This window comes from Aristolochia californica, unplaced genomic scaffold, assembly GCF_029961685.1.
Source record: "Aristolochia californica isolate CCGP_79_NKW_82.1479 unplaced genomic scaffold, dmAriCali1.0.hap1 SCAF_5, whole genome shotgun sequence".
Taxonomy (NCBI): Eukaryota; Viridiplantae; Streptophyta; class Magnoliopsida; order Piperales; family Aristolochiaceae; genus Aristolochia; species Aristolochia californica.
The window spans coordinates 40329645-40352114 of NW_027182214.1; the positions used below are offsets into that span (position 1 = coordinate 40329645).

General features: G+C 37.3%; 2 protein-coding genes across 2 annotated transcripts; both read left to right on the top strand.

Moving 5' to 3' along the window:
* Positions 1–697, top strand: LOC137966461 (protein transport protein Sec61 subunit beta-like). The gene has a single exon (XM_068813081.1). The coding sequence runs from the start codon at positions 106–108 to the stop codon at positions 427–429; it is 324 nt and encodes a 107-aa protein (XP_068669182.1). The 5' UTR covers positions 1–105; the 3' UTR covers positions 430–697.
* A 15320-nt stretch (positions 698–16017) lies between these two features.
* On the top strand, positions 16018–20697 carry LOC137965070 (MLO-like protein 6). The gene is made up of 15 exons (XM_068811467.1): positions 16018–16282; positions 16389–16446; positions 16566–16819; positions 17321–17437; positions 17559–17619; positions 17730–17818; positions 18561–18635; positions 18714–18808; positions 18899–18948; positions 19057–19097; positions 19183–19356; positions 19508–19543; positions 19641–19708; positions 19816–19876; positions 20017–20697. Exons 1-15 carry the CDS (start codon positions 16157–16159, stop codon positions 20449–20451), a joined length of 1740 nt encoding a protein of 579 aa, XP_068667568.1. The 5' UTR covers positions 16018–16156; the 3' UTR covers positions 20452–20697.
* The last annotated feature ends 1773 nt before the right edge of the window (positions 20698–22470 follow it).

Here is a 22470-nt window from a genome sequence, read left to right on the forward strand (position 1 = left end):
AACGAAGACTTCTCCCCACGATACGGCTTTCCCTCTGTTCGTGTTTCATTTGCTCCTCGCTTCCTGTCACACACAACGCCTGGAGGAAAAACAACCTCACCAGCTATGGCTAAGGGATCTTCTCAGTCGCAGGCCTCTTCTCAGGCCAACGCCCGCCCCAGCAACGTCGGCTCGGCGCCCCGTGGGACTCCCGCGGCGGCCGCAGGGATGCGCCGGCGCCGCCTTGGTGGGGGTGGATCGTCCGGGAGCTTTAGCGGTGGCGGCGGCGGTGGCGGTTCCAACGTGCTCCGCTTCTACACTGATGACGCTCCGGGCCTCAAGATAACTCCCACGGTCGTCCTCGTCATGAGCCTCTGCTTCATCGGTTTCGTCACTGCCCTCCACGTCTTCGGTAAGTTCTACCGCTACAGATCTGCTGGGACGTCTTGATCTCGATCTTGATTTCGAGCTCTATCTCTTTCCATCAGCAGTCGCGAATTTCAGAATTTTGAAGTGTAATTTTTTTTTGCTCAAGGAGTGGATCTCTTATTCGATACTCTTGAGCAGGTTAGGTTTTGAGGTTTTGTAATCCTGACTGATTGTGTTGGCTGACCATTATAGTTTTTTGCTTTGATTTTTATTTATTGTATCACGGATTAGTTTACATTTCAAGAATTCGAAATGGAATATCGCGCTAGAATGATAGCTTTCTGTTGTAGTATCTTTTAACCATGTTTATGTTTTCCGAAAAATTACTATTTCATACTTATCCGCATTATTATTTTGGCATAACCTAAGTTTGTCTGGTGTGGGATGATGCTAATTGTTGTAAGCAGTTTTAACATTATCGAGATATTTGTGAAAAAAACGCTAAGTGGCAAATTCCTATTAATGGAGAAATAATGCAGAGCTTCTAGTAAGTCAGTTATATGGAGAATAGGAAAAATACATTTCCTCATTAATACAACTCTTGCAAGAGTGGCAATTGCTTTCTCCACAAGTTGTTTGAACCAAAGGGGAAACAGTTGCGCTCATTGCCGCAATGTTACTTGTGGTGGTTAGTGGTTTGTTTGCTTTGCTATGGAATATTTTTATGCATTTGGTGAGAAGTCAGTTTGTTTGCATTGAGGTAAAATGGAATGCCATTAATAACAGATCAATTATAAAAAAAAAGGATCTATTGTATTCATTGGCCTTGTTCTTCTAGATGCAAAGAACTATTGCATCCAGGAGTTGTTTGGATACAGTTGTGTTTAGTTGTATTATAAGGATCTCAGTTATCATACTACAGATAAAAATCAACAGTATTGGGTCATACATTCTTTCCAATAGGTGATAGCTCCCTAAGCTGCTAATGTTACTTAGAGGCATGGAATCCGTATTTGAACATATCTTAACATCTCCAGTGTGGCAGTGTTTGTAGAATAAGTTTTTAATTGTTATGGGAATTCAAAACTATTACGGGACTTCAACTTTAAAATAAATTCTTACTTTGTCTGGCGAAGAAAACACACTTATGAATTAAAAAAAGTTTCATTACTATTTGTGCCCACTTGCAACAGTATGTTCTACTCTTTCTTTTCTGGAAAGAATTAGAATATCTGTTATTCTTATGTTTAGCTTTAGGATTCTGGATAGCTTAGGCTGACTCTTGACATTAATTGTCCTAAAGTCTTGCGTTGGACTGATAGTTTCTGTTGTCAAAAAACAATTTTTATTCATGAAAATGCCCTGTGCCATGTAATTAATTGTCTAACTGGTCTTCAGTTTTGGTGTTTGTCTAGATGATGTTCTCAAAGCCCATCTCCGAGGCACTTGATAGGATTTATTTCATCATGAAATCTCAGAAATAGGTTATCCTTACTTTCCATAGCATCTAGAAAAATGTCACAGAGGGTGTAGTCTTATTTGACAAAATATAGGCTCCTAAATTGGAATTCAGTTATTTGAGGCCTCCTTACTTGCAACTACAAAGTGCTAGCTGGCAGAGCATTTAAAATCTAGCAGAAATCTTTGCCTATGTCCTTTTTTTCCAATATTTCTGCTTTTCTTATTTTGATTTTTTCTTCTTGTGCAACTCGCCTGGCTGTTTTGCTCTGGACAGTCAACTCAACGACGTTGATATCTGAATGCTCAACACCAGACCTAGAATCCATTTTAGAAGTGACTTTGGTTGCTCTTCCCTTTTTTACCTCAAGCTGTTTGCCTGCTTTTGTTCTCAAGGCAGCTAATGCTTTAGTTGATTTCTTTGGTAAGCAAAAAGCCTCCCTTACAATCGCTTGTTGAGGGGAGTGCTTATTTCTTAGTTTTGTTTGTTCTTGGCTTACTTTGAGTAAAATTCACTTTTTCAAAAAGAAAAAAGAAAAAAAGGAGTATGGACCTAATTCCATATAAGCGAAGGTGTACCTAATTCTCATTTTTTTCCCATCAAGATTGACTTTAATGACTTAAAATTTTATTTTTTCCTTAATCTATATTTACTTATTATCCTATGCAGTTTTCTTGATATTATTTTGAGATTTCATCTTATTTTTATCAAATTTTAATAATAAATTTGAGATAATGGTAGTATTGTGAATACAATGAAGTAAATGACATTTCTTGCAAATAAGTTAACTTTTCTAATGAACAAAAGGTTGGGTGCAGCTAATTTTGTCTGGACTTAGGTCCAGCTTCCTTTTCTTCATATGGTGGTAATGTTTTTATCTAGTTTATGCTAGTGATTTGGAGGAAGGTCTTCAACAGGTGGTAGTTATTTATCTTGTTCGGTCTTATTGAAACTTTTAGTGGACATATCTAACCTGAACTCTTTCTTGTTAGTTGTGTGAGCTAACCTGAAGTCTCACATTGATTTCCAATTTAGAGGATGTGGTATGCTGAGGTCATTGACCTTTAAGAACCATCTTCAGGATGTCCCCTGGGATACTTTTTTGTGCTGTTTAACTCGGATAAAACCTCTGCAATTTCCATTGTAGACTATTTGTACTGATTTTTATTTTCTTTGTTTCTCTTACTGTTCTTCATGCTAGTTCTATCAATAATGTAGGGCTAGTTCAATCAATCACTGGGGGAGTGGGAATGGGACATGCCTGCCACATGAATTTGTACCATTTTCCTTCCTCCAGTGATTGAATCTGACTAATACTATACTGCTCCTTGAGACGAGCAAATCTCATCTTCTCCTTGGATTCCAGGCTCCAGCTTGTGTGATTTGTCATGAACCCTCCTCACTAAAATCTCCAGGCCTTGTCCAAAATCCGAATTTGTTTTGCTTCTGCTCGAATGGAACTTTATGGTCTTCCACAAGATTTTTACATGGGAAAAAATAATTTATGAAAATGTGATTGTTTCTACCATTTTTGGAAGCTGGATATGGTGAATAGCAATCAAGCTGAAACCTGGGTTTTTTGGAAGTTGCCATAAACCATTGCTGCTTGACCTCCTGGTATGTTTACTTTATTTAACTTAAGGTTAGGGATGTAGTTAGAAGTTGTTGCAGGATTTTGTTTCTTTCTTTGCTCCTTGGACGGAGGTTGAAGCTTCAATGTTTCAATTTAGGTAGTGTGGATATTTTTCTCTGGGGCATAGACAAATGTTGGAGATCAGGAATGAGGTAGTTTTGTCCTGGCAGAAAGTGTCAAGATTATTCATTATTTTCCGCTGCAATCGTCATGCTAACTTGGTATTCAGTTATATGGTTCCCTGCTTTGCTGGGTTTGTTGATGATCCATGTGAACCTTATCTGATGTGCCTAGGATAGAACTATACCTGCCTCAGGTTGGAGGTGGCACATGAAAAATTACTCTTGCTTGTTTCTATTTTTTAAGTCTTATTTATCTTCATTTTGATGTTAATGTAAACGATAAAAAAATGCCACTGACATGGACATTCTGTAATAAAAAAGAAAGGGATAAAGGGTTAGACTAAGAGATGGCATTAGTTATTTGATCTACTAAGTCAAGTGACTAAATTAATAACTGACTTCAATAAAATGCTTTGTTATTTGGACTTGAGAGCTTGCTTTTGATAGTAATTTCTACACCTTTCTTAATGTTAAAGAAGATAAGGATTGGGGAATTAACTCATTTACATATTCCATGACAAAGGTAGATGACAAAAATAAGCCTTGGGATAATATTTATGCTTTTATGCATGCATTTCTCTATTGGAATGTCAAAAGAAAACACTTTTGGTTTATCAGAGTACAAAATATAATAATTGAAAAGAACTTTGTGAGCTTTGGGCAGATAACCATATTGGTCTCAATCAAAAAGATCCAAAGACTTATTGAGAAAATCCTTTCATTTCCAAATTGGTTCATAAAATATATGACCAATGAAGGAGAAAAATATATCAGTGTTCCAGAGAAAATTTGAAAACAGATAAGAAGGAATATATTACCTCTATATATCCTACTGCAACTTCTCTGAAAATTTTAGGGGATCCTGACATAGAAGCAAATGCTTATGTCAAGGATTCAATAACTTCAAAAGAATAAGGAGCTTTAGCTAAACAAAATAATGACACTAACCTGTATCTCCACAAAATGAGAGAACATCTCTAAAAATTGATGAGCTTTTCCAAAGAATCAATTGCAAAAGTCCAAGATATTGATTCAATAATCAAAGAACCATGACCCTCTTACCATCCAATGGTGATAGCTAAACTTATCATTCAACCTTTAATGGACGTTAAAGGTTTTAATTTAGGCAATCCTAATACCAAAGAGACTCCAAATGATAAATGAAGAAAAAAAATCAAGGAATTAAAAATTAATACCTTTTTTGATAAAACATATTTAGAATTCAAACCAATTGAAGGAAAGTCTGGATAGATTGATCAATACTTGTTGATTTTAGGATTTCATACTTTAAAGTCTTCAACCTAAGACAGAAGGAAGAAGAAAAGAAAGAAGAAGAAAAATAAGAAGAAAAAGAAAAAGAAGAAAGAATAAGAGAAAGGATGACTAAGAGAGAAGAGAGAATTGAGGGTAGAATAAGGGTTGTGGAAGATGTTCAAACCCTCCCCTTAGCCTTTATTTATAGATATCAAGAGTACATAAATTATAAGTATACCCTTCACCCTACAGAGTGAAGAAGAGACAAAAAAAAAGATATTTACAATAATGACACCTAAGTTGGTCTATGTCTTTTAACACTCTCCCTCAAGCTGGTGGTGAAAAAAAAACATTGTACATCCCCAGCTTGGTACATGCAGTGGAGAGAATTTTGAAGTTGAGTGACTTCGTGAACATATCAGCAAGTTGTCTATGAGCTGAGACATGATTTAAACTTATGATTCCTGCATGTAACTTTTCTCTCACAAAGTGACAATCCACCTCGATATGCTTAGTTTTCTCATAAAAAACTAGGTTGGAGGCAATGTGAATCGATGTTTGATTATCACAATAGAGTTTCATAGGGCCTTCTTTGTAGAATCCCAATTCTGCTAGAAGACATTTAATCCATAAATGCTCACTTACCTCATGTGTCATGGATCTGTTTTCTACTTTTGCACTAGACTTTGCAATTTATTTTTTACTCCTCCATGTAACAAGGTTGCATCCAACTAGAGTACAATATCCTGAAGTAGATTTTCTATCATCTGGTGATTCGGCCCAATCCACATCGTCAAAGCTTTTAATATTGAGATGACCATGACAGTTATATAAGAGTCATTGTCCTGGTGCCTTTTTCAAGGACCTAAGAATCCTCTTTAACGCCTGCCAATGAGACATCAGTGGGTTATGCATATACTGACTGATCGCACTGACTGCAAAAGAAATATCTAGTCTAGTCAGAGTGAGATAGATAAGCTTACCAACTAGCCTTTGGTACTTGCCCACATCAGCTACACGGTAAGTAGCGCAACTCCATTGATAGTATGTCTAACAAAGATTAAGTGATCCACCATACATCTCGTAAATCCAAGTTGAAGCATTGTTTGACTAAACTTGTCAAACCAAGCACGAGGTGACTATTTCATTCCACATAGAGATTTTAGTAATTGACACACCTACCCCTCACTTGCAAACCCTAGTGGTTGATCCGTGTAAATCTCCTCCTTAATATCTCCATTGAGAAAAAACATTTTTTAGGTCAAACTGATAGACCAACCAACAAGAATTTGTAGCAAGAGATAAAAGAACTAGTATTGAATTTAACTTGGCTACAGGGGAAAATGTCTCCTTATAATCTAATCCATAGCATTGAGTGTATCCTTTAGCTAAAAGTTGTGCTTTAAGGCGTGACATCCGAATTATGTTTAATGGAGAACACCCACTTACATCCCACAATTTTTTTGTTAGGCCTAAGGTCAACCAGATTGCAAGTCTAATTCACTTATAAAGCTACCATTTCTTCTTCTATTGCTGCTTTCCGTGCTAGATGTTGATGGGCTTCCTGATAAGACTTAGGAAGAAGAACAAAAGAAATAGAGACTAGGAAATGACAAGTAGAAGACAACTGGTGAGTAGATATAAAGTTAGACATATGATGAGAGGTAGAGGGTCAAGTGCAAGATTGTGGTTCTTTTCTAAGAGCAATTGGCCGAGTATCAAATGGAGGTCCAAATACAATAAGAGGAGGAGAACAACGCTCAGTATGATCTATAGACTCCATAGGAGGTGTGTTAGCCGATGCCTCAGGGGGTTGTAGAGGATAGTCAATACTGCCAGAATATAGTGGATCTTCTATGGGCATAATAGGGTTAGGAAACCTGTAAGTGGGGAAAAAACAAGGGAAGCAACACCAGACAGGTAAAAATGATGCTCCTCTAGAAAGGTCACATCTCTGGACACTAACATCCTCTTGAAAGAGGTGTTATAAGCACTTAATAGCCCTTGGTCTATATTGGTAGTGTGTGGAGATGTGTCATGAACAAAACAAGCACAATAAAAAACCTTCAAAAGAAAGGAGAAAATATCCTCATGAGGAAATAGTATAGAGTGTGGGATTTATTATTAAGAATCAAAGATGACAACTTGTTGATGAGAAAGCTTCCAGTAAGAACGACGTGGGGCTACGAAAAATGAGGCATATTCATATGATGTAATAGAGCTTGGGCAACCTCAAGAAGGTGCCTATAGAATGAAATTTCACTGTAATAATCAAGCAGTCATCCATATTGCCTCTAATATAGTCTTCCATGAGCAAACAAAGCACATTGAAGTTGATAGTCACTTTGTTAGGGAAAAATTGCAAGCATACACTATATCTCTTAAGCATGTCCCATCACAAAATCAAGTTGTAGATATATACACAAAGCCAATTACATCAAAGATTTTTGTTGGAAGATAGGGCCCGAGCGCACACGACCAAGAAAGGCCCATATATCCAAGTGTGTTGGAAGATGGGTTCAAACCCATAAGAATAAGGAAGACTCATGCCTCCAAGAGATATAGAAGACGGGCTTAAGGCCCACAGATCAAGGAGAAGGCCCATAGGCCCACATACAATGATGGCAGATGGTAAATAAAGAGTCATCTCATAGAGGTGACATTGATGTAATTAAGTTAAAGTTCCAGGGTTAAAACCATAAACCTTAAACCCTAGGTTCAGTGGTATTATTATAATACAGTTGTTTCATGGTATCAGAGCATTGATTTTTGGGACTCGTAGCTTTGGTATCTTAAAATTGCAAACCCTTTTTATTTTTTATTTTTTATATTTACCATGCCCTTGGTTTTTATCCTACTGGTAATTGCCACCATCATATGCTTGTTTTTGCTTCCGCCCACTAAGTATCCGCTTTCGTCGGCACTCGTCACCGGTGACAAGGCTGGGGCACTGGAAATATCTCTTCGGCAACCCACCAGAGTTTCAAAACAAAAGTACCAATGAGCGCTTGGTCTCCACCTGTCTCTCTCATGCAAAGTAAAACTCTCCAGTTTCTAGCTCAACGATATCATTAGCGGGAACCAACCCACGACGATCCTCGATAACCAACGCAGAGTTCCAAAGGAATTTTCAAATGACTATCGTGGTTTCAAAGTCGAAAAAGGCAGGAGTCAGCCAGCCATGTCTAGGAAGAGAACCCCGCCAACGGATTTCTGCTACGGGAGTCGAACTTGGACGAAATAATCTGCGATCAGAAATTTTTTTTCTTATCTGCCAGAGACCTACTCGCTGCTATTGCTATTGCTGCCATTTCCATCATCGAGTTTCAGACATTAACATGGGAGTATTATTCCATCTTCCGAAGTTTTTTTGCTCAAGTCAAATCAATTCAGTCGTCGTGAGTTCTGTGACTTCTATTTGCTGAAATATCCATCTCGAGCCATCAGACGAAAGTCTCTGGAAATTCCCGAGATTTTTTGCTTCTTCAAGATTTTATGCTATCTCCGCAAATATTTTCAGGAAAATCCACTTCACTGAGTTGTCATCTCTGTTTTTCTACTGCCGTTGGCATTTCCATGCCGAGATACAGATTCGTGAGCTTCCGAATTTTTTTTATCTTCCTTGATGGATTGATTTTATTGATGTTCATTCGAAAGAGTTTAGCGCCAGTCGAAACTCAGACCAGACTTGCCGAAGTCAAGCCAACGCAAATGCGATCCGAGGTTATGTTTCGATTGAGTCAACTCGGTCCGGATCAATCTATGAGTCAACTAAGACGATCCACTTATGTTTTTTGCCTCAGTATACGTGTCCAGGACCCAATATATTGATCTACTATTTGACTCGACACGACTCGGTATTTTTTCTTTGGCTGGATTATTATTTTGAAGTATTGACAGATTATTCTTTGGTCAACATATTATTTGGTAAAAATACTGGCATGAGTAATTTTTACATGGTTCGTGTTATATGGGCCCAAGCCCATTCCAACTACTACTTTTGTGTCTCTTTGGATGAGACATTATTATTGAAGAAGAGGTGGCCTCAGTACCTTTTCTCATGCTATAATTTATTTTACTCTCAAAATATCACAGTTGGGACACCATGAGAGTTGGTGCTTGGATTGGGATACCATTATTTATTTAACTCTAAAAAATATCACGGTTGGGACACCATGAGAGTCGGTGTCCGGATTGGGATACCGTGATAAATAAGCTCACTTCCCCCATTAATGTCATTTTTTACTCTACCACTTGAAAGTCATTGTCATGTGGAGGGACACGATGGTGGATGTGGACACTTCAGAGCAAAGCCGATAGACACACTACCGATAGAAGATTGGAGTATGGAGTAATGTATTAGCGGCTAGGAATGATTTACTCTCACTTATATTATGCCAGTTGGGCCTCATGAACGAGAGCATTGGCGTGGGGGGAATGTTGGAATATATGCCATTTTATACAAAAAAAAAAGATTTCATACATCATTTGCAGCAAGTTGACAGTTCATGTTGTCCTCTCACCCCCAACTTGAGGAGGAGTGTTGGAAGATAGGGCCCGAGCCCACACGATTAAGGGTGGCTTCGAACTGAGCCGGTTCCCGAATGGCTCGTGCTCAGCTCGATTCGATTCAGTATACCTGGATCTCAAACCGAGTTCAAAATCCAAGATCGACTCGTTTAAATTACTGAGCCAAGCTTGACAAAATCAAGGTTTGGCTCGAAAGTTTGTGAGACTGCTCGTTAACTGGCCGAGTCGGGACCGAGAGTAGGGGAGCGGGGGAACGGGAGCGAGAGCAAGAGCGAGGGAAGGGGGTAATACTTTTAGCATGAGGCAATTTTTATAGCAATTTTGTGTTTGACATATTGTTTGATTAAAAATTTATTGATAAGTATAGTAATATATTAGATTGATTATTAATTTTTATTTTATTTCCCTAGAAGAGGCAATAAGAGGTCCATTTAACTTTCCTAAGAAAATTTTAAAATATTTCTTGCAATTTTCTAATAAGTCACTAAGAGTAATAGTATTTTATTTAAAGTTTTTTTTGGAAATACGTATCATAGGAAAAATATTTCTAGTTTTTCCTAGAATATAAATTTTCAACCAAGCGCACTAAGGAGGCCATAGTAAATTTATGGCCAGATTTAAAAATAATAAAATAAGCTAGACAACATTTAGAGTAAAAAAGATTAATATTGGTGCGTTCTAATCCATTATTGAAATTCAATCTTGAACCTTCACTATCATTCTTTTTTTAAAATGTATGCATAATTTTATATATAATTTATTTGATATATATTTTATATAGATTATTAAATGTAGGTTAAGCTCGAACTCGAAATCGGTTAAAATTATTAGGCTCGAGTTCGATTACAATTTTAGGCTCGAGGCTAGGGTCGGCTTGAACTTGAGTTCGAAATATTTAAATCAAGCTTGACTTGAACAAGGTTTGGACTCGGCTAGATTCGATGCCACCCTTATGTCCAATTTTAAGTAGAGGTTATTCCCAATTTTATGTAAAATCTATGCATAATTTTATATACAATTTATTTGACATGTATTTTGTGAAAAGTTTTAAATGTATGTTGGAGCACAAACTCGAGACATTTATTTTTTAAAAAGTTTTAATTAAATGTTGAAGCTCGAGCTAGATAACAATTTTAGGCTCGAGCTCGAGTTCGAAATATTTAAATCAAACTCGGCTCGAACATAGGCAGGTTCGGGCTTGGCTCGGCTCGGCTCGATGCCACCCCTACTCCTACGGTCCAAATAGGACGACTAAAGTTCAACTCAGATGGGACTTCTACTGGTAACTTTGTTTCCTTCATAAATTGTCGTTGGTACAAGAATAACTTTGTGAGAGTATAAAAATTAAAAGTCTTTGTTTTCCGTTTTTCTGCTTCCTCGACTTCTATGTCAAGGTCAATAAAAATTAAAAAAACTTTGTAAAAGTAAACGCTAAAAACTCAAAAGCCACCGAGCCACATCAAATAAGCACTCCAATTCATGAAATAAGCAAACTCTTTTTGGATTAAGAAACATTAGCCTCATAAAGTTCAGAATTTGAAAGAATGATCAATGGCCAAAGTCAAGATATGAAGTAAAAACTCGTTCAAGATTGTTTTTGTGAAGAAAAAATTACACAAAGAAAAGCTTGAAGACTTGAAGTCATATAGTCAAAGTCAAATAGAAAATCTCTAAAACTCTAGTTATGTAACTAAATAGACAACTAAGTATCTATTTTTAAGCACAATTGTGTTATGGAACTTTAGAAAATGAAATATGTTAAAACCATATTATACTGATACATATAAATATTTTACAATTGGTAAATCCAATGCTTAAAAGTCAAAATAATACTACTGTTATATTTTACAATCGATCAACCTACATGACCTTGATTGATTATCCAGAATACAAATTGACAAAAACTGTAAAGCATGATCGATCATGCCAGACCTGATGAATGATCATACAAAATATTGTCATGAAAAGGCTATAAGGCATGATCGATCATCCTCTGTTGAATAAATAATCAATCATATTGAACTCTGTGTAACCATTTATGTAAAACATGATCGATCAATCAAAATGGGTTGATTGATCAATGAGTTTTTGAAAGGATAAAAACTTATTGATTGAAGCTCTAGTCGATCAATAGGCCTAGTGAACACAAAAAATATACTTTGATCGATCAATGAGTTTTTTTAAAGGATAAAAATTTATTGATTGATGCTCTGATCGATCAATAAGCCTATGTGAACACAAAAAATATAGCCATTATACATGGTATAACTATTTTTGTAAAGCATGATCGATCAATCAAAATGGGTTGATCGATCAATGAGTATTTTTAATGGATAAAAATTTATTGATTGATGCTCTGATCGATCAATAGGCTTAGTGAACACAAAAATTATAACCGTTATAGATGGTATAGTCATTTCTATAAAACAGGATCAATTAATCAAAATGGGTTGATTGATCAATGAGTTTTTTGAAAGGATAAAAACTTATTGTTTGATGCCCTAATCGATCAATAGGCCTAAGGAACACAAAAAAATATAGTCATTGTACACGGTTGATCAATCATACTTTTCATTGATCGATTCACATTTTTTGTAGCTTTTTGTAAATGGTAAAAAAAGGCTTGTTTGGTTGGAAAACATAAATAAGTTTCAAACATGTAGAAAACAATGAGTTGAGCTTAAGTTGAGAGATCAAACCTTTGGAAGAATATTTTTGGGCTCAAAATTTTCAATTTTACCCTTTGAAAGAGAAAAACTCTAAATTAGCTTAAATCTTCCATTTTCTCTTCACATTCTTTGTATTCAATGTTCCATCAAGCTCCTATACATTTTATTGCACATGCTTAAAAATTTGGAGGTTTGAATCTCACTAAGAGAAGGGTTATCTTCTTTTACTCTTTTATATTTTAACTTTCTTTAATAGAGGTTCTCTATTCCTTGAAGCTAGAAAAATTGGCACTTTGGAGCCTAAAATCTAGAAAAGGAATAACCACTAGAGCCAAAATTGAGTTGGTATTGGATCTATTTAAGAATAGATCAAATTGTATAATTGGGACTTATACTTGTTTAAAGAGAGTCTTGAAACTTTCAGCTAATAGAGTTTATTAGTAGAATTTTCCTGAACAGGGGTTCTTGAATGATGACTACTATTAAGAGAATTTCGAGAGAAAAAAATAATATTCTCCTCATGGTGCGCTTATTAATTATTTGTCATATTTTATTTTTGCACACCAAACACTTAAATTTTAATTTGGAATCTCAATTCACCCTCCTCTTGACAAGCCACTTGGGCTAACACCTCTATCATTCTTTCATTTACTTCTTCTTCTCCTTAACTTTCTCATATATTTTCCCATATTTTAATTTTACAAAGTACTTGAGAAATTTCAACATGTATTAGAGTGGTGAAGTCGAAACAAAAGTGGTTGTTTTCCTAATGTATTTTTCTTCTTCTTTTTTTCTTGTTTTTCTCTTGTACTAGACTTAAAATAGACAAGTCGGTCCAATGAGAGGGTTCTCTCTCTCTCTCTCTCTCTCTCTCTATCATGTGAATTTCATGGATCAAATAATATTATTTTTAAAATATAATATATTTTATTTACAACTTAAATTTATTTTTATTTAAATTATTTTTATTTAATCAGTTTTTTAATACATTTTTACCCAAACACAATTCGAACTCAGAAGATTTGGTTTTAACTTCAAAAAACTTGATCTATATCAGCTTTATAAGATAGACCCTTTCCATATATTACTTAATATGGATGTTGCATATCATTGTCCACAAGAACTCGAATGCGAAAATTGTAAAATAAATATAACATTGAGCAACCAACTTTCTAAAATTATAATCAAACCCCATTTTATTGAATTGAATGAACTCAATCTGATAATATTAAGGAACCAAACTTTATGTTTCCAAACGTCAAATATCTGACAATCTCCTAACACTAAAATCTTCATACGTTGTTTCTGTAAGAAGAAACAGTTGAAGAGGTGGCGGCTTGGGCAAGTAGGCAGAATCTTGCTCGTCCCCATGATTTCTCCCTGTTAAGGAATAGTCCCACATGGATTAGTGAGATCAAATATCTTGAGTTTATTAGTTGGGAAAGGGGTTTCCTAAGGTGGCTAGTTATTTTAGGATAGGCCTTGGACCCAATTTAACATGGTATCAGAGCAAGTACTCATATGTGGGTCTCCACCCAAATTATCCATGTGCCTACATGTGAGGGGGAGTGTTTAGGAATAGTTCCACATGGATTAGTGATTACAAAGATCTTGAGTTTATTAGTTGGGAAAGAGGTTTTTTAAGTTGGCTAGTCATTTTGGCATAAACCTTGGACCCAATTTAGCATGCCAATTTAACACTCCCATCTCAATCCTCGGAACTCTCTTTCACACCAGAAATTTCCCATTCTCTCTCCCTCTATCCATTCTTCGTTGTTGGACAGACGGACCAAAAATTGCCATGGTAGACGAAAAAATCAACAAATAATAGCGTGGTAGAACCGAGTCTATTTCAAATGTTTTGGAAAAGAAATCCAAAGGGGGCAGCGGTTGAGATGCATTCGATTTTTTATATGCTTGAGAAATCAAAAGGGGAGTTGTGGACGAGATTCCTTCATTTATAGCCATGCAATTCAGGAAGCTCATTTTCTACATTTCTTCTTGTTATTGGACTCCAACATGACAAGAACAGGTTTGGAAAGGAAAACTAAAATTGTCGGTGAATGACAAACCTTTGGGCTTTGTTTGAAATACAGAAAGCGGAGAGAAAAGAAAGAAAAAGAAAAAGAAAAAAGAAAATAAAATAAGAGAGAAAAGGAAGAAAAATATAGTTTCTTTTGTTTGGATACACATAGAAAATGAACAAGAAAAGAAATTAGTAAATTTTAAAATTTTGATGATTAATTTTTTTTTCAAGTTTCTATTTCTTTTCTTTTCTCCACAAATTCCATCATTTTGTGTGAGAAAAATTATTAAATAATTTCTCCCTATTTTTTTTTTCACTCAATGATTCTCTGTTGTCGAACAACAAAATATAACTTTCTCTCTCATTTCTTTTCTTTTCTTTTCTGGGTTCCAAAAAAGTTCTTAAGAAAGAAATTGAACATCAAATAATACGAAGACAAAAAATATTTTCTTTTCTCTTAATAATTCATGTTCTCAAACAACAAAAAATAATTTTTTCTCCCATTTTATTTTCTTTTCTTGTATTTTCTTTTATGTGGGTTCCAAACATGCCCTTAAGAAAGAAATCGAACTTAAGACAAAATGTGTTTCTTTTAGTCAAACATAATATACATATTCTCTTTGAGTGAACATTATGATTTGGAGAAATAAGTGATCCAACATATCATGCTTTTTTTTAATCTAATTTTCTCAATGTGAAAGACTTGTTTTCTTGCATCTCACGACCTCATTGGAAGACTCCTCAACATAACTTAAAATTGTACAAATAAATGATGATATACAGATCAAATATTTGTATCAATCAGTGCTATCAAATTTATATCAAACCAGCCGGCCGGTTGAATGAATACTCATACTTTTCCATGTTTATGAACTCACCGCACCAATCAAAACCTATTTGACCCATTTGGTTTTGACTGGCTACTTCGATATCTGCCCAAGTCAACCAATGACCACCTCTCTCTTTAAACACAGACAAGGGGGAAGGTGGAACCCTCCTCCTCCCTTTCTGGTAAACTAATGGAGGGATTCGCTTCATCTCCTTCCAAGTTGCTTCAACGCATTTATTGTAGAAGAAGACCCTTTCAACATGTTTTTAATCCACTGAGATAAATGTCATGAATCGTGAATCAAACTGGCTGTAAGAAACTTTCACCGTATCTCTTATCTTCTACAGCTGCAGCACAGTCCAAACATGGCGGAAAATCAATCCGTCCGGACATGGCGTCAAATCTGAGTGGTCTTTTCTTGTCAACGTCGAAAAACTTTTGAAGTCAGAGAAATCTGCTCGATCCGTTCCCAGTTGTGGATAGAAATCATCCCCAGCAATGACGTCTGTCTTCTCTTCTCCTGCGATAGACCAGAAATCGACATTGGCGTCATCTCCAACTGAGTCTGTGCACAAGAATCTGAAAAGAAAGTTTTTTTTTTCTTATAGAATATTTTTAAATAATTTAAATAAATACCAAAAGTCAGTTCACTTTTTTTTTTCTTACAAATATTTTTAAATAATTTAAATAAATATTAAAAAATCAGTCCACTTGACTCTGAAAATGGGTCCCACGGCTTAAATTGGCGTTCGATATTGCTATTGACATGACACCTACCCAAATGAACCCCATTTATTTGGACCCTCTTCTCTTTGAAAATTGCCTCCATTGTGGGCCCACCCCGAAAACGAGCTCCTGGGCCCATGCCCTTCCTCTCCCTACTGATTTCTAAACATTTGACGGAGCCCTACCCGAATAATGCAACCGTTTGTGGGTCCGCGTTAACTCCTTTTGTCTCTGCTTCTTGCGTGGAAAATGGGAGTTCTTTTAACCAAAATATTCCGTAAAGCAAAGCTATGACGTGAGGGATTCGGTCAATTCTTTGCTCTCGCGGATTGATCGAGTCAACCTCCCGTTTGGCTTTTATATAATCTCTGTTCAGTATAGCTGCTACCATGAAACTGAGAGGATCATTCGTGCTGGACCTTCTCGGTACGTTCGAACTTTTTCTTGATCTGTTCTTAGAAAGACGTGGCTTTCTCCCTGTTTTCTGCTAGCTCTCGATCCACCTGTTCAGGCGACGGCTCGTGTGACTGGTGTTTTCCGTTTCCTGAACTGTTAGAGAGATGGCGGGAGGGACCGCCAAGGAGAGGAGCCTGGAGGAGACACCGACGTGGGCAGTTGCTGTTGTTTGTCTTGTGCTTGTTGTTATATCGATTTTCATCGAACATGCCATTCATCTTTTGGGAAAGGTGATCAGTTCTTAATTCTTTAATATTTTTTTATATTGTAGCTTGTTTCGAAGTTTTTGAATATCTCTGACAGTAGTGGCTGAGATGGGAATCGTAAACTGTGTAGTGGTTAGCCAAGCGGCATAAGAAAGCACTGTACGAAGCTCTGGAGAAGATAAAAGCGGGTATATTATATTCTTCTCTAATTTTTTCAAAGAATTACGATTTCCGCTTATCAGATGGGTGTCTGTTGTAGTAACGGTATACTGAAGATGCTCAACGTGTTGCCCTCTTTTATTTGCAGAGCTCATGCTGCTGGGTTTCATATCATTGTTACTGACGGTTTTACAAGGACCCATATCGGAGATTTGTATACCCGAAAGAGTGGCTAATACTTGGCATCCATGTAAAAGAAAAGCAGCGGAGACTTCCACTGATAGAGCCACGAACACTTCAAATGGAGACGTGTCACCGGCGTCGGATGAGGTTATTGGTCGGAAACTTCTCTGGAGCAGTCGACGGATTTTGGCCGAAGCATCGTCGGGTACATGTAGGCAGGCAAGTGGGAAATTCTTTCGTTGCTTTTGCTTTGTTTAATTTCAATCTTCTTTCTTCCTCGGTTCACATGGAGTCGGCATCCTTCTTCATTATCAGTAGACGGTTTCTTAGATACAGTTTTAGAGAGGGAAGTCTTCTGATGTCTGAATCAAATTGGACGCCATTTTTGTTCGACTTACCTGAGATCGACTGGCAATTCTGAACCACCTCCCTCTTTAAAATGGTTTGACCATTTAACACCAACTGAAAGAAATTTCTACGAGCTGCAATCTTTCTTCCTCCATGGTCGCAGCAAAATCTATCAGACCCGTCAGACACAAACTGGGTCGAGGGTCTTGATCCTCGCCTGAGTTTTTTTTTTCACGGAATGATAGAGATTTTCTAAGAGAGTTGGCGTACCGACTTGACAAAGCTTGACATGGAGAACCCAACAATGGAGGAAATTAATTAAAGAACAAGAACTTTATCGTGAAATAACCCGTCGTAAACACTGTACTGCAGGGTAAAGTCCCATTAGTGTCGACCTATGGAATTCACCAGCTTCACATCTTCATCTTCGTGTTGGCCGTTTCCCACGTCTTCTACTGCTTCACAACCATGGCCTTGGGTCGGCTCAAGGTAAACCTTCAGAAGTAATTACAGACGCTTATTCGACATTCACCTCTTCTCCATTTACTTTCGTTTTAATTCAAGAAATCTGTACATGATCTGAGGAAGACGAGTGTCGTTTGGATTGCAGATGAAGAGCTGGAAATCATGGGAACGAGAAACGAAGACTAACGAGTACCAACTCTTTCACGGTAACCGAGAAATAAGGATTTTTGTTTGTCCAAAAAACGAAAAGAGCATGCCAGATTGCACTGGTAATAGGTTTCTGTGCTTCGTCTCTGAACGGGAATTTCGATTGCAGATCCGGAGAGATTCAGATTCGCAAGAGACACTTCTTTTGGTCGACGACACATGAACTTCTGGAGCAGGTCTCCTGTTTTCATTTGGATAGTAAGTGCTCAACCTACCTCTTTTGCTTCATAACGGAACGAATTAAATATTTTATTCATAATGGTTTCTATAGTCTGAAGAGGACGAAGGTCCTAACGTGTACAAAGAAGTATAACTGATACGTAGATCATAAGCGTATTTATTCTTTCAAATTGAATGGCGGCGAAGATCGGAGTAATAAATTTGAGAAATTAAGTTTAGAGGAGACGGCCTGAGGGTAGAGATGGAGTTTCATCGTTCAACTTCATAGCTAGCGCTGTCGATCACTTAAATCTCCTTCGTTAATGGGCGCTCATATACAGGTGGTGATCTGAATTGATAAAAAGCTGTAAAAAGCCAATAATTTTGGTTGGTGACAGCAATCGAAATGTCTTTATTAGGAAAACGAAATGGTGTATCTTCTGTCCCACCTCGTAAAGAAATTTATCAGGGAATTGGTTGGAACCTCTCTCCCAATATTTTCAAGATGCTGGTAGTTGGGAGGAGGTCCATTTCAATCTACCCTTCAGAGCAAACTTTGTAATCAATGTTTAATGCTCGATTTATGCAGTGGAGCCACCGTGAGGCTTCCCATTCTTCTCTGCTTTTGACGAGAAAAGAGGCTTTGTTTTTGTTAGCTTTTCAACTTTTTAAGGGGACCCAAAACAATTATAATCACTGGTCCAAGAAAGAGAGCACTAGCTCCTTATTAAACGTTTTAAATGATGATCTAATCTGTCCATAATTTTTGGTTTTGATTCAGGTTTGCTTCTTCAGACAATTTGTGAGATCTGTTCCCAAGGTTGATTATCTCACTCTGAGACATGGATTCATCATGGTAAGCAAACCATCAAGCTTTGCATATCATCGATTCACTTCGGAGTAAATTCTGGATCTGATCTATCCACTTTTACAGGCACATTTGGCTCCTCAAAATGCAACCAAGTTTGATTTTCAGAAATACATCAAACGATCCCTTGAAGAGGATTTCAAAGTTGTTGTCAGTATCAGGTTAATCTACTTAAACACAGTTATCTAATTCAAACTCAACTGAAAGAAGTTCACCTTTACCTCCTGACTCTGAGATTATGATTTTTGCAGCCCACTCATTTGGTTCTTTGCAGTTGTCTTCTTGCTTTTCTACACGGATGGTAGGAGTTTCAATTTCACTCTAGAGAACTCATTATCATTACCTGACAGAGCTTCTGTCTCTTGTTGATTCTAACATAGTTTAAATATTCGTTCTGGGTCTTGAGCAGGGTGGTATTCTTATCTGTATCTTCCTTTCATTCCACTAATTGTAAGTATCATCTCTTCTTCATCTCTTTGACAACCATCTGCACTAGAATAATAGTACTAATGCTGGTAAAAAAACTCATGTTCAGGTCATTTTATTAGTGGGAACAAAGCTTCAAGTCATAATCACAAGGATGGCACTCCAGATTCAAGACCGCGGAGATGTGGTCAAGGGTGTCCCCTTGGTTCAACCAAGGGATAACCTCTTCTGGTTCAACAGCCCTCGCTTAGTTCTGCTTCTGATTCACTTTGTTCTCTTCCAGGTAACTTGTGCCCTCTTGTTCATACTCTTTAGCTCCTTCTGGAAAGCAATTTCTCAAAAAGGAGCTGTAGCAGTTCTCTAGTTTTGACCATTCCCCAGGTTTACCGTTTGCATGATCGTTCTAACATGTTGATTCTCTCTGGTATATGCAGAACGCCTTCCAAGTTGCCTTCTTCATATGGTCATGGGTAAGAGGAAGAAAAACCTTACTCCTTGCAAAGACATCCTTACCTGCAAAGACATTGCAGCAACTCTTTCAACACTGACGAATCTGATTTTTTGCAGTATGAGTTTAAGTTATATTCTTGCTACCATAAAGAAAAGGGAAACATAATTATAAGACTCTCCATGGGGTTAGTTCAATAACCATTGTGAATCACACTGTCATGTTTGATCTTAAAAGTTGATTTTAATTGACATGGTTCTTCAAGAAGTTGAGTTGAGTGTTCATTTGGATCAGGATCATCATTCAGATCTTGTGTAGCTATGTGACTCTCCCTCTCTATGCATTGGTTACACAGGTAAGTGCAAATGACCAATAGCTTGTTGGAAAAATGGAAAAAGATGAGAAATTTTACTTGACAAAGTTGAACTGATTCAAAAAAATCAACCAAGTAGAGCACTAAGTTCTTGTATTTCTGACTTCTCATCAACTTTACAGATGGGTTCCAATATGAAGCCAACCATCTTCAATGAGAAAGTAGCTACTGCTCTAAGGACGTGGCACCACACTGCCAAGAAGCATGTAAAGCATAATAAGCTATCTGGATCTGCGACCCCAATGTCGAGTGCACCTGCAACCCCCACCCATGGCCTCTCACCTGTTCATCTCCTCCGCCACTACCGTGGCGAGGCTGATAGCTCGCAAACTTCTGCGAGGTTCGACCACTCTGACAACGAGCAGTGGGATGTTGAAGGATCATCTTCACCCCAAGACCAGATGGATGTATCTTCATCTCATCAACAACGGCATTACAACCCATTCGAAGAGGAGACACATATGGAAGATGTGGTGTTAGCTCCTGCAACAGAAACTGTACCTGCTGAACATGTACGTGCTGAGAATTCTCAGAACTTCTCATTCGCTAAAAGATGAATCCATGATCAATAATCCCAAACTCATCTGCCATTGTATTAATGGCAGAGGCTGGCTTTTTTGGTACTGCAAACACAAGGCACTGGAGGGAGAAAGTGTTGTAACAGTATTGGGATATAGTCCTTTCGATTGCCAGGAAATAGATTTTGTTGTGTGTATTATCAGAATTATCAGTATTGAACACTACTAGGTTTTGAACAGTCTGTATCATCTTCCAAATTCTCTCATCTTCTTGTACAATAAATACTTTGTAAACCAAATAAAATTCATTCATAAAATTAAAGAAAGAGTTTTATGTTTATCATGGTATCAGAGCAGGTAAGAGAGGGGAGAATAACTTTGTGAGCTTTTTCGATCGTCCGTCTAAGCAGTGGGTGGAAAGTACTGCAGAACAGAGACCGTAGTCAGCTCTTTTCCCATGGTTCGAGTCGGCAGATGCTGCTCTAGAAGCATCGGCTGTTAGGAAACTTACGTTTCCTATTCTAATTTGGGCAACAAATTTATTATTCAATTATTTTTACTATTTAATTGAATGAGCCGAAATTAAGTGATCTAATTTTGTTAAGCTCATTAAGGAATATGGGCCATGAATATGGACCAATTGAGTAGATACCATAGGAAATATGGAAACCCTATATAAGGAGACACATTATGGTTATAGTCCCCAAGAGACTAAATCACACACAGTTTCTCTTCTCCCCATCTGGAAGAGAGGCGAAGTCCCATTGAGGAACTAAAGAGATTTAGTTGAGGAAGATCATAAAATCAATCATCCATTCGTATCGTTCGTCATAGTGATTCCACAATAGAAAGACAAAATTTCGGAATGGATCCAGGTATGTATCCCAATCCTAATATTCTGGTATGATGTAATATTATGTATCAGAGCAGTACATTATTGTTAGATTATTAGGATCTCTGGACTAATTCCGTAGAGAGAGACGCATAGCGTCGACGCTGTGCATAACCAGAGTTATGCAGAAAATCGACTTTCTCCACGGACCTCGTCTCGGGGTTGTACGTCAATCGACATCCAACAGTGGAAGCCCCCCCTCCCCTTCTCTCTCTGCGTGTGGCTACAACATCCGTTGGGAAACGCTGCAGCGACGTCCGATGGGAAGTGGGGACTACGAAAGAACCTTGCGCTACAGCGTCCGTTGGGTGAAGCGTTGTCCGTTGGGCATCGCTTTCCCGCCATCAAAGGGGAACTAAAACTTTTTTGAAACTAAGGTTTAGATTGATTTAAATAATGAGTTGACTCGGTTGAGTCAACTCAGACCGATTGGGATGATTCGACGGGGTTGAGACGAGTCAAACAGGTTGGCGCGACTCGGATGTTAAGGGTTGAACCAGGCGATTCGGGTCGAATCAGATGGACTAAGCCAGCTCGCTCGATAGAGGACCAAGCCGACTCGGTTCTCAAAATCATATTTTTGTGCCCGCGGGGATTCGAACCCGAACGCAAGCTTTTGCGTTTAGTGCATATGACTAGTATGCCAACTCACATTTGTATTTTATCATTGGATAAAAAATATTATATATATTAAATTGCAAAAATTGTAGAATCTACTTTTTTAATGCAATTGGTCTAGTATTTTAATCAAATTGATTGAAGTTACATGTTGCCAAAGTAACCTCTATAGTGTAGATTAATTTAACTAAAAATACATAGATGTTTGTGCGGAGTTATTTATGCAAACTGTGTTCGGCTTGAAGGAACACACAGTTTGGCCAAATCAACAACGTGCCTGTGATGATAAATGTGTGACAATTATAAAGACCTTTCATGTGAACAATAATCGGTCCACAGAAAGGCTATTGTTTGACAGAACTGATTGTCAGCATTTGATCATTGCACTGAGAGTATCACTTACAGTTAATTTCTTTGTCCAAAGACTAGGAATTAATGTTGTACTAGGTATCTTGAGATGGGTCCCCAATTTGGATTTTTTGTACATGTCTTTTTTTTTTTATATGACATGCTAGTTAATGTGAGTATACTTGTTTATTTTATTCTAT